Here is a 16,697-nt window from a genome sequence, read left to right on the forward strand (position 1 = left end):
AATGGGAGGCAGAATAAGTTGTGGTGCAGTTGCTTGATTCTCCTGTGGTGACTCCTAATACCCCATCCTCTCCCTCTTTCCACTTCTCTGCACACTACAGCAGATCATATGCATAAAATGCCTTAAAAATGTGGCTGTGGGGCCAAGGCTGGGATTTTCTTCTTCCTAATCTCCCCAAACCTCTAACTGCAGGCTGAGGAATACAAGTGTTGTGGTGCAATCTTCTCACACAGCAGAGGGCCTGGGAATAACATCACAGAGGCCACAGATATTTATGGAATGAACCACAGGCTGTACACAGAAGTCAGCAGACACCACAACACAGCACAGAGGACGCTGTATACAGCTTTCTACTCATATGGAGCACCAAACACTGCAGGCTGTACACAAAGTGGAAAGCTGCGGTCAAACACTCTCCAATGATGGATCAGTGGAATAAGAGGGACAGAAAATCAGATAACATATTCACCATCTGATGGGTGCCTCCATCAGGGACGAACAACTGACTTCGTTCTATGCTCATACGATCTTTAACAGGAGTTATTAACTAGTTAGTTGATTCTAATCTATCGAAGAAGAGTTGTTGATTAGCCCTTATGAGGAAAAGCAGTCTCACACATTCTGGTCCACAGACTGAGGATAAAACATGCCAACGTTCATTCTCTTTTCTCTGCTCTGCTCATATGACTGAAGCTCCATCACTGCAAAAAAATAAATCTTATCAAGTGTTTTTGTCTTATTTTCAGTATAAAATGTCTTTTCAGACTTAATATGAGCCACATTCAGCTAACCAGTCTAGAAAAATGTCTTGTTTCAAGTTATTTCAAGAAAAAAATGGGTCTAAATTGCTTGTGAAAAGAGCAAAGTTACTCATACTAAGACATTATTCTAGTTTCAAGCAAAGTTTTGAGCAAACTTTTCTTGTTCCATTGGCAGATTTTTCCACTTGTTACAAGCAATTCAGACCTCATTTTTGCCATTCTAACGGCTATGAGGAGTTTCTAACTGATCTTAAAAAAGTCTCCCTTCTAGATACATGTCTAATCATAATCCACACTCTATTGGGTCAAGCAGGACCGAATTGATTTATGGCACATCTAAGTCTCTATGACAACACCACGCTGGCTGATGAAGTTCAGCAGTGAGAAGAGAGATCTGTGTTTTTCTCTGCTGAAAACGATTTCTGTGATTAATTTTGTAGTGATGGTGGACACTGGAGCCTAACTGTCAGACAGAAAAAGGACAGAAGAGAAGAAGAAACATAAACAGGAGAGAGATAGAGCACGAGCTAAAGGCTAACACAGGGGCTAAACTGTGTGTGCTAATGTTCACTCCAACCCACAGTCAGCAGTTATTCTGCAGTGGTCTGTTCAAACTTGAGAGTATCAATAAAATGAAGAGTGAGGTTATGTCAGCTCTGATTGGTAGATGACTGGCAGGACAGAACCAGGATTCACTAATGTTACATATTACGGACATGTCTTAGAGCACCTGACTGTCAGCTGAGCTAAATACAGACAGCTACTAAGCTACATACCAACTGACAGTGTTTACTTGTTGTTACATTAGCTTACAGATATGTTGGAGCAACGGGCTGCCGATAGCGCTACATATTGCCAGCTACTACAATGTTTGTTTGATGTCACGTTTCAAACTGTAGCACTACCTAACTGCACTGATTAATACCTTACCTTGGCACCTTGTATCTAGTAAAGTTGTTTTGAACAAAAAAAATTTGGTTTGATCCGATCTCGGCTTAATTCTAAAACAAACACACACCTTGCTAAAAGTCATTTACAACAGTGTGTGAAGACAGCGGGCAACAAGGTGTCGAGGGAGTGCAATTAAAACAGATCCTCCTCAAAGCACCTAAAAATAAGCCAAAAACACTTAATGATTTCAGTTTTTTGCAGTGCACTTTTAAAAAGCAATCCTTATCACTCTCCATGAAAAGGCATATGACATGGTCAACCCCCCTCTGTGAGAAATCAGCGCACACATCATATGATAAGTTAGCTGTTTTATTAAAGTGACAGATAACTCATCGATCTAACAGGTTCCCACAGAAATGGATAACAAGTTTCAGTTTAGCTTCAGAAAAAAAGTCTGAAAGGGGATATACCCAACCTCAAATCCACAGAAGTGCTCAGTGGCTGAGTCTTGGCTTCCTGTTCAAATTACAACACCTTGTCTGAAGGTTTGTTTCACCACAGGCCCTCTTGAACCCACACACAGTCTTCTGTGTCAGCTCTTTGCTTTTGCTTTAATGCAAAAACATAAATCCAGGGACCAGCCTTAATTATCTGGGTGTGTGATTTACTCTGGGCAGTTACTGTCCCCATTTTTTAAAGACTTTCATGTTGTATTAATCCTGAGTGTCAAGAGATATGAAATACGCCCCTTACATTTACAAGCACCAGGTGTTTCATTTGCTGGACTGACAAAAAATAATGGCTACTCTGGCTGACCGCTGAGTCCCTGCTTAGATCAACTCCTTCCCCTGTGAGACAAGGGGAGTACAGGACTGTACTGCAGTTGTTAGACATTAGAGGAGAGGCTCAGAAGATGGGATGAAAACAAATGGAGTTTAATTATTTGAAGTTGGCTGAGAACACATATCATCCTAATTGGATGTCGTCTTCCTCAGCCTCCCTGAACAAAGCAGGGCAGGAATGAAGCTGGGCCTCAGGAGTCACACAGTCACTGCTGATTAAATCTTTTGCACTGTACCTTCAAGTTTGTTTGTTTTTTAGGCCGGGTCTCTGTTCACTTTACCTTAAAAAAACCTTGCCATGGTGACTGCACTTCATCCTGATATTTGAGCATATGCCTCTGTGAGCTCTCTTGACAGTGAGACAGTCATACACCATCCAGAGGAGGAACTAAAAAACCCTTAATTCAAGAGTTGTACCTCAAACAATTTCACAAACATTTAAACAAACAGATGAATGAATGAAGAAATGAAAGCAAAGTGTACAACCATGAATATTTCTTCTCAGCCTGGCAGTAAAGACAGAAATAGACAGTGAACTTCAGCTCTAAAGACTCTTCAGGCTGGGTAATCCCCACAGACACCATTTTTGCTCTTCTAAAGTACCACTCTGAACGCTCGGAGCCCCACTGAAATGTAGTGGGAGACAGAGATGTTTGAGGTTTTAACTCATTACTAATTGTAACTCTGCAATAAAAGACCGCTTTATGATTCTCGGTGCTTCAAAAGTTTTAAAACTTCATGCTGCTCATTATTTAGGCTGCTCTGCAGCAGTAGCTTAAAAATGATTAGCATTACTGCCATGTCTGGAGTTTATAATTAGACGTGCTCAGCAGCTGGGGAAATCTTGAAAGCAACTCATAAATCAGTGTACATAAGCACAGGTCCCGCTTGTCATTGTGTGTGGCCTTAGCTGCTCTTCTCCCTCTCTGCTGCTGCAAAGCTAAACCCAGCACCTTTAGCTGGTGTAAACACACCGGGAAATGGGGCACTTGGCAGTCAGCTAAAGTGAGTGATGAGGTCAGTGCACAATGAAGCTTCGAACGAACCATTTACCAGCAGGAACACCGGGTTTTATGAAAGAAAGAAAGAAAGATGAGGGGGATACAAAACTGAGCGTTCACTGAGCTTCATTCAGTCAACAGCAGTAACATCAGAGAGATCTCCAAACTGCTCATCTAACTACGGTTTATGACCCTTTCAACTGCTAATTTTAATATAACATTTCAAACAAGTCATGTCTGCTTTTCCTACTTCAGCTTCATATTAGTCTGTCGATGTGAGGCCCCCCCCTGCATAGACATAGATTTAGGTCATATCCACAAGTAGCCAGGTGTCTGGGAAACTGCATTTTATACCTTCAGGCCTGTCATCCACAGCAAACTGCAGTTCTATGTCAGTAAAAACAATGTTTCATGAAACCTCCAGCCCAAGTCAGGATCTTGGTGAACTCTGGTTTCATGTCAAGGCCATTTGGTTCTCAAACATCACAGGAGAATGACAGGGGTTCGTTCTGAATGGCTGTATGGATACTGATAAATCATCATTTCTTGTTTCTTGATATCTCTTTGATACAGACGCGCATTGCATTCACTGGATAAAAAAAAAATAGACACCTTATCTCGTAATTACGAGATCCTGATCTCGTAATTATGAGATAAGATCTCGTAATTATGAGATAAGATCTCATAATTACGAGAAAAGATCTCATAATTACGAGAAAAGATCTCGTAATTACGACATCAGGATCTCATAATTACGAGATCTTTTCTCATAATTACGAGATCAGGATCTCATAATTACAAGAAAAGCAAAGTGGAAGTTTCTTCTTCGTGGAATATAATACGGAAGTACAGAATCGTAAATCCTACTGCAGTGATGGAGCTGTCCCAGTGCTATCAGTGGGGTGGCGTAGGGATTTTTTTATTTATTTATTTTTTGAAGAAGCCAAGTGAGACAAAGCCTCTAATCTGTATGATTTTTAGGGAGTGTGGTACATGTTGCAGCTTGTATCGCTATTTCATGTAACGGAGCGACCTGTTAGAGCGCCCAGAGAGCGCTTATTTTACTTACTTTGAACAACGACACACACCCTTCCCTCACTCACTCATTCACACACGTACATTGTCCTCTTGATTTAGCTTAAACATCTTATTAATTCATTCAACCGCCCATTTAAACACACAACCGACCGCTTCATGCACACTGCTAATGTGCTAACCTCCCTGATTTCATTCAGTGGCTTGATGATGACGATACTGTGATTTGATTGGTTTGAGGCCAAAGACAGGGTGGCTTCCCCTGACACAGTCTTGGCCAATCACAGATGAGCAGTGTCATGACCGCGGCCTCATCTGATTGGCTAATCGTTTTTGTTTTGTTTTTTTCACCAAGGGAAAACAGAAAATCACAATTTTCTGTCCTGGTTTTAAAAATGGAAAAACGAAAAATAATAAAAGATTGTGTCAAAATTGTTTGTGTGATATTTTGATATTAAATGTGAACATCTCTATATAAAAATTAGACTAATAACTCACATTGAAGGTTTATACAGACATGTTCCTGAGCTTTTTCTTTATAAGTAACAGATCGCTGACGATTCACTCCCTCTTATCCGCGCGCATCTGCGCAGTCCCATGTGTTTCAATGAGACAGTCAGTGCACAGTCTGCTGCTGTCTGATCTGCTCTCAGATAAACCAAGAAACATCAGAGAGGAGCTGGCCCACACGGTGACGCGCTTCGTGTCCTCCAATGCGCCCCGCTGTCCATTCCCCTGTTGCAGGGACAGCGGCTCTGACCGTCTCCGCAACCAGCTCTTTCCAGCACAGTTTCCGCGGTGGCGGGGGTCAGTCTTAATGAGCCCTCAGCTGCAGCGCATTTAATGGCGAAGAGAGGTGGTCAATTGATTGGTGAACACAGCGCTCGGCTGTGTTAAACCTACTCACGGCTTTTCCTCCCCTCTAGCATTTAGGGACGCGTGGATGCGTCGTTCTTGGCACTGCAGGAAACTTGCAAAGTGCGCCGGTCACACCCTGTCCGTGCGGCGAAGGCCGGCGCAGGGCAGGTGCGCCTGCGTTTGCGTCTGGTCTACGAATTTAGAGCCCTGATCTAAGTCATGAAATTGATCAGGGCACATCTGATTAACCAAAGTGCTTCTGCGGTGGTAAAAGAGTCTTAAGGCTGACGTGAAGAGGGGCTAAATACAATGAATAAACCAAAAACATGCTGCGCAATGTTGGAGAAGTTCTCATAACACAATCGGATGATTGTGCGGATGAGAAATAAAGGCACAAAGCCGTTAAGCATGAAGTGAGCCATTATAAGATTACTTCTTGGTATACTTAAATTCTCTTTTTCCTAAATGCAGCCTCTTTACTGATGAGAGAGCGCTGCGGAAGAGAAATTAAGACAAAGCCGTTAAGCATGAAATGATTCATAGCTCATGGAACAGGTGAAAACGAAGGAGAGAAAAAAACTTTATCATCTTCTCTGATGTTTCTTGGTTTATCTGAGAGCAGATCAGACAGCAGCAGACAGTGCACTGACTGTCTCATTGAAACACATGGGAGTGCGCAGATGCGCGCGGATAAGATGGAGTGAATCGTCAGCGATCTGTTACTTATAAAGAAAAAAAAGCTCAGGAACATGTCTGTATAAACCTTCAATGTGAGTTATTAGTCTAATTTTAATAGAGAGATGTTCACATTTAATATCAAAATATCACACAAACAATTTTGACACAATCTTTTATTATTTTTCGTTTTTCCATTTTTAAAACCAGGACAGAAAATCGTGGATTTTCTGTTTTTCGTTCTCATTTTTCAGAAACATTTCCCCGTGTCTCAAACCGAGAAGGTGGTTAGAACATAGCACTGGGACAGCTCCATCACTGCAGTAGGATTTACGCTTCTGTACTTCCGTATTATATTCCACGAAGAAGAAACTTTGCTTTTCTCGTAATTATGAGATCCTGATCTCGTAATTATGAGAAAAGATCTCGTAATTATGAGACCCTGATCTCGTAATTATGAGACCCTGATCTCGTAATTATGAGAAAAGATCTCGTAATTATGAGACCCTGATCTCGTAATTATGAGAAAAGATCTCGTAATTATGAGATCCTGATGTCGTAATTATGAGATCTTTTCTCGTAATTATGAGATCTTTTCTCGTAATTATGAGATCTTTTCTCGTAATTACGAGATCTTATCTCATAATTACGAGATCATGATCTCATAATTACGAGATAAGGTGTCTATTTTTTTTTTATCCAGTGAATGCAATGCGCTTCCGTACTTTGAGACTAACTTCATGGCTTTTTTTTTTATAGCAGCACATAAATACAAACAACTTTGCTCCAGCTGCAAGAAATGAAGTTAAATGAAGAGTCAAAAACTGCAGTTTGGCAAGTGTCCACTTATGCACACTGTAGTAAAGATGTGACTTTTAACTGGGCATGTGTTTGTTTTGGAACCAATTTTCTTTGTTTAAGACGACTCTTTACTGGATACAACGCAACAAGGTAAGGTATTTATCAGTACAGTTACGTAGCTCTGTTGTTTGAAACATGACAACAAGCTAACATTTAAAGTTTGTACTGTACATCAGCTACAAATAGCGCTACAAGCAGCCCAGTGCTATGACATGGCCATAACATGTTAACAAGCTAACTGTCAATTTGTACAATAGCTTAGTAGCCATCCATATCTTGTGCTACTGACAGCCTGAAGCTCTGACACATGTCAGTAATGTGTAATCCTGGTCATGTCCTGCCAGTCATCTACCAATCAGAGCTAACGTAACCTCACTCTTCATTTTATTGATAGACTCTCAAGTTTGAACAGACCACTGCACAATAACTGCTGACTGTGGGTTGGAATCAACATTAGCACAAACAGTTTAGCTTCTGTGTTAGCCTTTAGCTCGTGCTCTATCTCTCTCCTGTTTATCTTTCTTCTGCTCTTCTGTCATTTTTCTGTCTGACAGTTAGGCTCCAGTGTCCACCATCACTACAAAATTAATCACAGAAATCGTTTTCAGCAGAGAAAAACACAGATCTCTCTTCTCACTACTAAACTTCATCAGCTGGCGTGGTGCTGACATAGAGACTTAGACGTGGTGTAAATCAATAATAATAATAATAATATATACAGATATCAACTCTCGTTTGGATGTGAAATTCATGCAGGAAGTATTAACCATGAAAAACAAATAGTAATAATATATAGTAAAGTATAGAAATAGATGCATAAGTTCTCTTCATGGCTACGGCTGAGAACCCTGTAAGTAGTTTCCCACTGGGTGAATAAGCCACTACGAGGCAGCAGCACCACTTCACCACCTCTCATATTGGCGTAACCCAGTCTGCCACTGAAGGGTACCACAAGGGGCAGGATGTGCATGACGTATCGTTTGGGAACTTTATTAGTAACAGGCTGAGGCCTGGCTTCAACAGGCCGTGTTTATCTGAGGAGGGGAGATCCCCATCAAAACCACTTATTAGGACATATATATGTGGCCTCAGCCAGGCAGCCATTCAACAGCAATGAGGGGCTTGCTCTCTGACCACAGTATGCTGGGACCAACCAGGCTAACCAACACTGGAGCAACAGAGGGAAAGTGCAAGAGAAGGAAATAACAAATACACATGGAGACAAAATGATGGTCGTGAAGCAGGATGAGAAGGGACATGGAGGAAATAATAAAAACAAAAAGAGACAGATACATTAAACACTTCAAATAAAGAGAGAAGGGGGCAGGAAAGAATGAGGTAATGTGAGTGGATAGAGTCAAAAGATGAAGAATAGAGGATGGGGATGTGAGAAAACGGAGGGGTTCAGAAAAGTTAGCAAAACAGTGAAAAACAGAGAGAATGAAAAAAGATTTGAGGAAATTGGATAGAAATACAAAAGATGATGTGGGGAAAGGGAGGGGAACAGAGGAAGGCTTGGTGTGTGACAATTAGACATTGTTGCTGATTTTCTTAATTTTGGGGGATTGGTGATTGGTGATTAGAGATCGGTGATTGGCCCATCCTTACATATGAAACTGATCTTATAAACCTCCAGTAAGGTCTGACAGCCAGCTATTGTTGCTTTTTGCTCTGAGACCTAAAACTCAAGACACTTTATCGGTTGTTTGAGTTAAAACATAAAGATTTTACAGGTATTGTTCAATGATTTTCAATAATCTAAGATTGGATCATTGAAGGTATATGCTGTCAGTTATAAAACATAAAAAAGTAAAAATGTGTATCGGCTCAAATCTGTATCGGTAGGTCAGGCTTTGTATGTATGTATGTATATGTATGGGTACCGAATTAGGTACTTTTATAGGTACCGACCGAATTCTGTCAAAAGTACCAGGTACCGATTCATGTAAAATCAAAAGGTACCATGTTTAGGTACCTGAATGCATCTTTGTGACTGTAAGGGAGTGGAAGAGTAGATGACTTTCCTTGCTGGACATGAACACAGCATTGCAAGGTTTTATATGGAAGAATTAGCATGTTAAATTTGAAAAAAAATAAAATAAAATTATCAATAAACAAACTTATATTTTTTACCACATAAACTCAAAAAAGTACCGAAAAGTTGAGTACTGGTACCGATTGCCAGGTACCGGGCATCGGTACCGAATCGTTTCAAATGTGAAAGGTAGCCATCCCTAGCGGAGCTACAGTAATGCAGTCTGTTGATTGGTCCACAGAATCGTTACTTATCGTGCGACAGCAGCTGCTGTATTTCACCTGGTGGCACACAGTCTTCTCTGAAGCAAAGCTTGGTTGTTCTTTGTAACAAAGAGCCACATGCCAATCGCAAAGAAGGTGAATTGCTGGATGTCTCTCATTGTTGCTCTTTCTTTACTGTGTCGTGTTATTCTTCTTTGTTGGATTTCCTAGCCGGGTACACTGTGTCCCGCTACTATGTTGTCACGCTATTATTTAACTGAAGCAGCTATCCGCTTCCGGCTTACACTCCACCCAATACGAGGGGGCATAGTTGGTTGTGGAAGCGCAAACAGGACCAGGCTTGATCGAGCCAACCTGTACCAAACTTGACTAATCGAAACTGGACTGCTTGGTGGAAAACGGGCTTATCTCCTCCCCCCTGAAGTCACATGACAAAGGAAACTATCTGAACTGATCCCAAAGTGAAACTGGAAGCAAATCCCAACTTTCTGCTTTTTCCATTCCCGTGTCTGAAACTTGTGTAGACCGCACAATAAACAATACTCTCCATCAGCTCTGAGGCTGAATGGGAGCTGGACGAGCTGTGTCAGAAACATCGTTGGTCGAACAGTTACAGGGTATGCGATGTCAGGATGTTTACATATGCTTGCTATTTCAGCTCTCTGCGAGTATTTTCTCTGGGTGGTATTACAGTAAATCATGGTTGAAGACGTAGTCAGGCAATAATTTCATGTACAGTAGACAATAACAGCAGGGCTGCTCAGATCAGTCATTCAATTATGGCAACGGATGTAATTAGTGGTGGGCTTTGAACGGAGGGAAAACAAACGGCCATGGCACTCCGGCATATTTCTCCCTTCATTGGTTTTTACAATTACAGATTCTCATTATGTCATTATCACTTACTCCTTGTGTGTGTGTGTGTGTGTGGGAGCACAGATAGAGCAGCAGCACCTGGTAATGGTGTGTTGACGCATAGGTTCCTTTGAGACTCAAAGGATGGTCGTATAAATCAGAAGTGATCGTCTAAAATTGGGTGGCAGATGTGCAGAGGAAAGCCGATGAGGGTAGTACATGGTTGAGAACACAGAGAGGGTGGTTAAACATAATTCCTGGGTTTCACTGTGGAAAGGGACGTGGTGACTCTTGGCTTCTGTGTGCAGAGGTTAAGGCAGTGAGTGAGTGTGAGTGTGATGTGAAGACGGCTGTGCCTCCTGCTAGTGTCTGTGCAGAAACGTATCTCTCTGGGTGTACTTACTGTACGTTATTGGGTTAAATAATGTCTGTGTCTTTCTGATGTGAGTCTTACTTTTTATATTAACGTGTTTGTGGTTTACTTCCTGGTAGCATGTGTGTTCAGGGGATTGCAAAAGGTTGTGCGAGGCAATCCTCCAGAAGCAGATGTGGGCACCACAACCATGGAGCCACCAATCCTCTAACTACCAGAGGCAAAGCATTCTGGGGCCAATATGGGATGAAATTGCATGGCTGGTCTGACTGTTTTTTGGGGTCAAAGTCTGAGAAAAACTCCTGATTATTGCCCATGGCCGCAAGGTCATTATTTATCACATGACGCGATAACAACATGTACAACAAGCTCACAAAATGAGGCGCACAGGCAGACGGGCACAGTGTTCCTGAAGACAGCAGACACATCCCAGGGACTCTACTATTGTGACCAAAACAAAGACGTTTTTTTGAACCATGGGGATAAAAATAGTCCCAAAAGCTCCTGGAAAACTTAAACAACGGTTTCTGATCTCCCAATCTTTGCTGCACAACATCAGGGAGTGATGAGGCTTGTTTACTCTGGAAGACTGTACGGGCATGTGTGCTTCATACAACGTCCCAGCCAGCAACAACAAAGCCTGAAGTAGTCTTTTCTTCTCTTTACAACCTCATCAGCATAATATTACAGAGGATAAAAATAAATTGGATATAGATTTTTTGCTAGATCAAAGAGCTTTATGATTGCCAGCAACAGAACAGGATGAGAAAAAGTTAGTTTTCAAGAGAAACGCATTTCCATCACAGATGTGGTGTATTCCTCACTTTAGGTCAGTAAAACAGTCTTTTAAGTCAGTGTTTCTCAAAGTGGGGGACCCCCAGGGGTCCGCAAAACATTGCTTGGGGTCTGGGGAATAATTTAACAGTTGTAAAAGTTGGCTATATTACTGAGAAAACTTAGCAACCAACTGGGACTTCTTACACCAATGAAACCAGCATTTTTTCAATACTCTTGCCAAATTTAGTTTTACGACATGAGATCACTTCTCATATGAATATAACATGTTTATCAATTTATAGTTCACAACACTAGAAAAATAAGTGGAAAAAAACACCTTGGTGCAGTGGCGTGCACAGACTTTTTGGGAAGCAAGGGCAAACACAAAACGTGCGTTTTTGCCACTTAAGAGAGCAGTTTAACATATTTCAACCACCTAAGAGGGAACTTAAATGGGTTGGCCAACCAGGAGGGAGCTTCAGTGCATGTTTTGGCTCCTGGGAGGGCACTTTATCTCATGTTTTTCATGTTTTTTAACAAATAGGCCTCAAAGGGTCTGACCATCCCTACCCTACCCCTGTGCACACCACTGCTTCAGAGTCAATATTTTCTCAAAGTTTACAAAACATATTATTTGATAAGTATACATGTAGCTTAATTCTATTGTTTCAAATATATTACTAAATAGTATTAAATTGTGCCAATCATTGTTGAATAATAAATGGTCCTTGAAAAAAATGTGTCTAACCTGAAAGGGGTCCATGGTTTAAAAAACTTTGAGAACCCCTGTTTCCAGACACACTTTTTTTTTTTTTTTTGCAACATGTTTGTAACTGAAGCTAGTAGCCTGGTAACAAGCTGGATAAAGGTTAGTTAGTTAGTTGGTGATAATGGGAAACAGAAGGTTCTGTCAGATGGGGTTTCATATCCCATGACCTCAACTTCATCCCCTGAAGGGAAATTTGCTTTGCAGGTGGCAAGGTAAAAACACAAGAACACAGAAAACACATTCACATCTAGACACCACCACACAGAGACGGACATGTGCACAGATACTCCGAAGGATAAGGATAACTGAAGGCAGCATCATCATTAAAAACAAAAGCACAACAATGGGCACCTGATGACTTCTGTTATGAATGAATTTTTGATTCTGTTCGACTTAGCTTTTGGCGGTCTAAATCTCCTACCAGAGGGTACGAGCTCAAACTCCACATGGAGGGGCTGATCAGGGCACTGCAAAATGTCCTGAGCCTTGGAGTCTACCCTCCTGAACAGACTGTGGGCAGGTCAGGTAGCATGACACCAATAATTTTACCACTAACTTTAACAATGTGTCCAAACCTCTTTTTGTCTCCTAACAAGAGGTTGCCAAACCAGGAGCTTAATGCAAAGGTCAGGACAGATTCAACCATGGAGTGATAAAACATTACATTACAACATTAATTTACTGCACACTACAAAATTGACTGAGTCTGCAGAGGAAGTGTAGTCACTGGTGTGCTTTTTTTGTAGACAATGTCCGTCTTTTCATAAAAAGACAGCTTATTGTTAACAACCACCCCAAGGTGCGCTCCACAGTCTCTTCCTTCATTACAGTTAAAAGAGGTGGGTTTGAGTTTCTTCTAAAATCTATGAAAATGTCCTTTTTTTGTTACATTCAGATTTAAAAAAGAACCATGACACCAGTGAATAAAAGAATCCACCACTGGCCCAGGAGATGTGTCCTCCCCCTGTAGCAGACTCACTATGACTGCCTGCTCACTACACGTTATCACCTTTTAGTTTCACCTGGGGACGCCTGGTAATTTGGAAGAATTGCAGAGAAAGTTTGAGTTTTTAAATCCTGTGTGAACCAACCATGTAATTGTAAGGTCAAAATGTGAGGTCAAATCACTGTCCATATATTTTAAAACACACATTGATCCTCTGATAATCCAGTCTGAATCAGCACTTTGGATAAATATAGGATGTTAGGAGACTCATTATGTATCCTGATGTGATTAGAAAATGGGCTTTAAATTAATTTATGCATGTAAATATGACAATGAGAAAAACACACGTCACTGGTTTAATGTCACTCAGAGAAGCTGGATGAGGACGTCTTCTCTCATCAGAATGAACGGCTGGCTGTGCGCTGCATATTAAGCTGCTGTGGCTAAAGCATGGTGGGTCTGTGAAGCTTTTTCAGTCAGAAACATCAAGAAATTTACAGGTGTGCAAATGCGCCACACCCAAAACTGATGTTAGGGGTAATTCTAAAACCACCAAAAGTCTCTACGTAACACTAATCCCATTCAAACAGTGCTTTAGTCACCAAATGTTTCAAATGAGATTTACAAATGAATCAAAAAAGGTTACTTTCTCGTGTCTTCAACAACATAAAAGCTCTAAAAGTTTGGTTTACGAGGGCTCAGCCTGAACCAGCCTGCACCCAGAAGAAAAGTCCTTCCGTGTGTCGGGCATCCTCAGCTTTTTTGACATGTGTGGGCCAGCTTCATAACTGCCTGTTTACATAACTGTTTTCTCTAACACACACACATACACACACACACACACAGGCTGTGGGACTATGATCTCGAGGCAGTTATGACACAATCCAGATTGTCTCAGCTGCCCGTAGCAGGAAAACGTGTTCTCCGTGAGCCAGTTCCCTCAGAAGTCAAGATTTCCCGGCTGCGCAGCTTTGATCCACATGGCACGGAGGACGCCTGTCAACAGTATTGTGTTTCAGCTGGAGGGCCTGGCAGACCCTGAGGTGTCACTCACTGCTCGCTGTCATTTTTGGGGGCGGCTTAAACACTATGTGGCGCTGTCACACACTGTACCACTAAACCTCCCAAGAGAGAGCAAACACCAGGCTGACACAAGGGTGACGGATGTTTCTGCGTTAGCACACATGCCATGAAACACACACACACATGCACACAACTCTCTGGCTCACTCAACAGGCTTTATGGAGTGGAGCGCCACCTTTGGTCATTTTTTTACACTTAGATAATAGATTTAGATGTCAATACAATGACACGCATTTTAGTATCCGTTCCCTGTGGAAAATCTCAGAGGACATCTGTGATACTGCCAGATCAGCAGTGAGGATGGGGAGAGAAAAGAGTCGTTCTTACTGGTAGATGTCTTTGCGCAGCACGGTGCGGGTCAGGGGGTTATCAGCCTGTGGAGCCATGCTGAGGGAGCCCAGCTTTAACACCAGAGTGTCTTCCTTCTTCACATGGGGATCGTCTGGGTCATGAACAAAAAGAAAAGAACTCATGAAATTCTGAGGGACATGTAGGACACACAACATAAAATCAGAACAGTCAACACTCTTACCCACAGGGACTTCGTTTCCCGTCACTGTTTGACAACAGCATCAGTCAACAGAAATACAGAGTGTGACAAGAACTTTCAGACATGGACTGAGGGGAATCCTGTGACATGAGTAAAATACTCTCTTTCTGTGACATTTTGATGTAAAACTCACAACCACAGGCTGAATATTGCACAGACACCAAAATGTTCACTGACAGTGTAGCCCAAAGATGTAAAGCTCCCTCTGATGGCTGGTCGCAGTATAGGTCATCAACCCTTCCTTCTTTGTGTTAAACTTGGTAAAAGAGGCCAAACTATCAAACCCAGGTCAAAAATATTTGTCACAAACTTATTTTCTGTCAATAGAGGCAGTTCATACAAGGCTAAAGTGCTCTTTTACCCAAGACGTTCAATTGTTAGAGGGAGGATGTGACATCATGACTGCCTGTTCTCTTCACAAATGCAGGCTCCAGGGGCGTAGCTACAATTAGGCAAACACAGGCAGTTGCCTGGGGCCCCATGATTCCCAGGGGCCCCTAAAGCATCTCTTAAAAACTGATTTATGAAGTTCTCTTCAATTGAAAGCATTTCTTTTTTCTAAGTCTTACTTCACATGCTTCAAAATACATCAAAAGGCTTAATCTTTAATGATGGTTTTGGGTACTCCCCCTCCCTTCTTATTCAATGGGCTATTCCATGTGACAACACATCTGAACATTTGATTCAGGAAGAAAGTGGTAAAAAACACTTTTTTTCCCCCATTTTATTCTTATTTTCAACCAAGTCGGAAAAAAACAATGTTGCTCTGAGATCTGAGATAAACATATAAGACTTTTAGGATTTTAAGAACTTTATCTAGCCCAGGAAACAGGATCATTTTCTCAAAATCAAACTTTTTGAGTTGGTGATAAACATTATTGTACAAAATCTCTTTTTTGGATACATAACTCACTGGACAGGGGGTCAAATAAAAATACATTAACTTTAAAATAATAATACCAAAAAGTATGCTAACTGTAAATATCACCTCTTTCAGTAGATTTTTTTCCAGTTTTATGTTGTGCTTGATATTTACATATTTTCTCTTTACTAAATTGTTTTTTTCAATATTTACCTATTGTAATGTTTTGCACTTCATACTTTCTTGTTTGTTACTGTTACTCTGTAAATTCCCCACTGTGGGACAAATAAGCTGTCAATTGACCATAAAAGATTTCAAATCCAGGACAAAGTGGACTAAATTATGTATTCACTTTTTTAAAAAATCAAACTAAAGAACAGAACTTGAGGAAATGCATTTAGTTGTGTTAAGTTACCATGTACAAGATTAGCACTGTCTCATGCCTTGATTCTGGGAAAGAGACAGTGGACCCAGGGAAGGCCAGTCTAGCTCTGAGGAAGAGTTACAAGGACATGGAGGGCCCTATTGACTGGGTTTGCCTTGGGCCCCCAAACGACTAAATACACCCCTGGCAGGCTCCTCTGGCATTCTGCTGCAGGTCACCTGATCAGCTCTGGTTGATAATAATGTGGTTAGTTTATTTAATGTGTCATAAGATTAAATGTCAATGCTGAAAACACACTGAGCATTGACGTTGCCACTTAAAGTAAGTATCAAAACATTCGAGTCATAAGCCACAGCTTGTGTTTTGTCCACATGAAAAAAAAGATTTTGTCTTTTAGCTATCTACTTTTCTCTCTTCCTGACTCACTTGTTTTCTCCAGCTGTGACTCAGTAACTCTGGGCTCAGCTGGCTCCTCAGTGTACCCTCTGTGTTATTCTCACGCAGCCAAGTACACGATCAGGGTCAAAGTTTGGATTGGCTCAGCATCACGTGGGATTGGCACTGGCCGCTAAACATGGCAAGAAGACTGGCCTTAGCTAACGTATCTCTTCCAGGTCCTGTTAGGACAGATTTAAACCTCAGCTAAAATCTGAGTCATTATTCCATGGTCCTTCAAGGCAAGGCTCACCCTACTCAGAGAAAACAAGTGACAGCTGATTAGTTCTTTATGCACTGAAGTCACCTGACTTTAGACCTCGCGTATGCTTAACTAACCACAGTGAGCACATCAAGACAAGATGCAGATGAGGTGATTTAAGTGACTTTGAACATGGCATGGTTGTTGGTGCCAGACGGGCTGGTCTGAGTATTTCAGAAACTACTGATCTACTGGGATTTTAACCCACAACCATCTC

At 41.4% G+C, this 16,697-nt stretch overlaps 1 protein-coding gene across 3 annotated transcripts in view; it reads right to left on the bottom strand.

The window, feature by feature from the left end:
* vps13b (vacuolar protein sorting 13 homolog B) overlaps window positions 1-16,697 on the bottom strand; it is a 411,975-nt gene that overhangs the window by 179,230 nt on the left and 216,048 nt on the right. For all 3 annotated transcript variants that reach the window (XM_074682783.1, XM_074682782.1, XM_074682784.1), the window contains one exon: window positions 14,314-14,428. In XM_074682783.1, coding sequence (XP_074538884.1) covers window positions 14,314-14,428 — 115 coding nt within the window. The remainder of the gene's footprint in view (window positions 1-14,313; window positions 14,429-16,697) is intronic.

This window comes from Halichoeres trimaculatus, unplaced genomic scaffold (genome assembly GCF_033239565.1).
Source record: "Halichoeres trimaculatus isolate MK-OKI-2021-1 unplaced genomic scaffold, fHalTri1.1 fHalTri1_scaffold_12, whole genome shotgun sequence".
Classification (NCBI taxonomy): domain Eukaryota; kingdom Metazoa; phylum Chordata; class Actinopteri; order Labriformes; family Labridae; genus Halichoeres; species Halichoeres trimaculatus.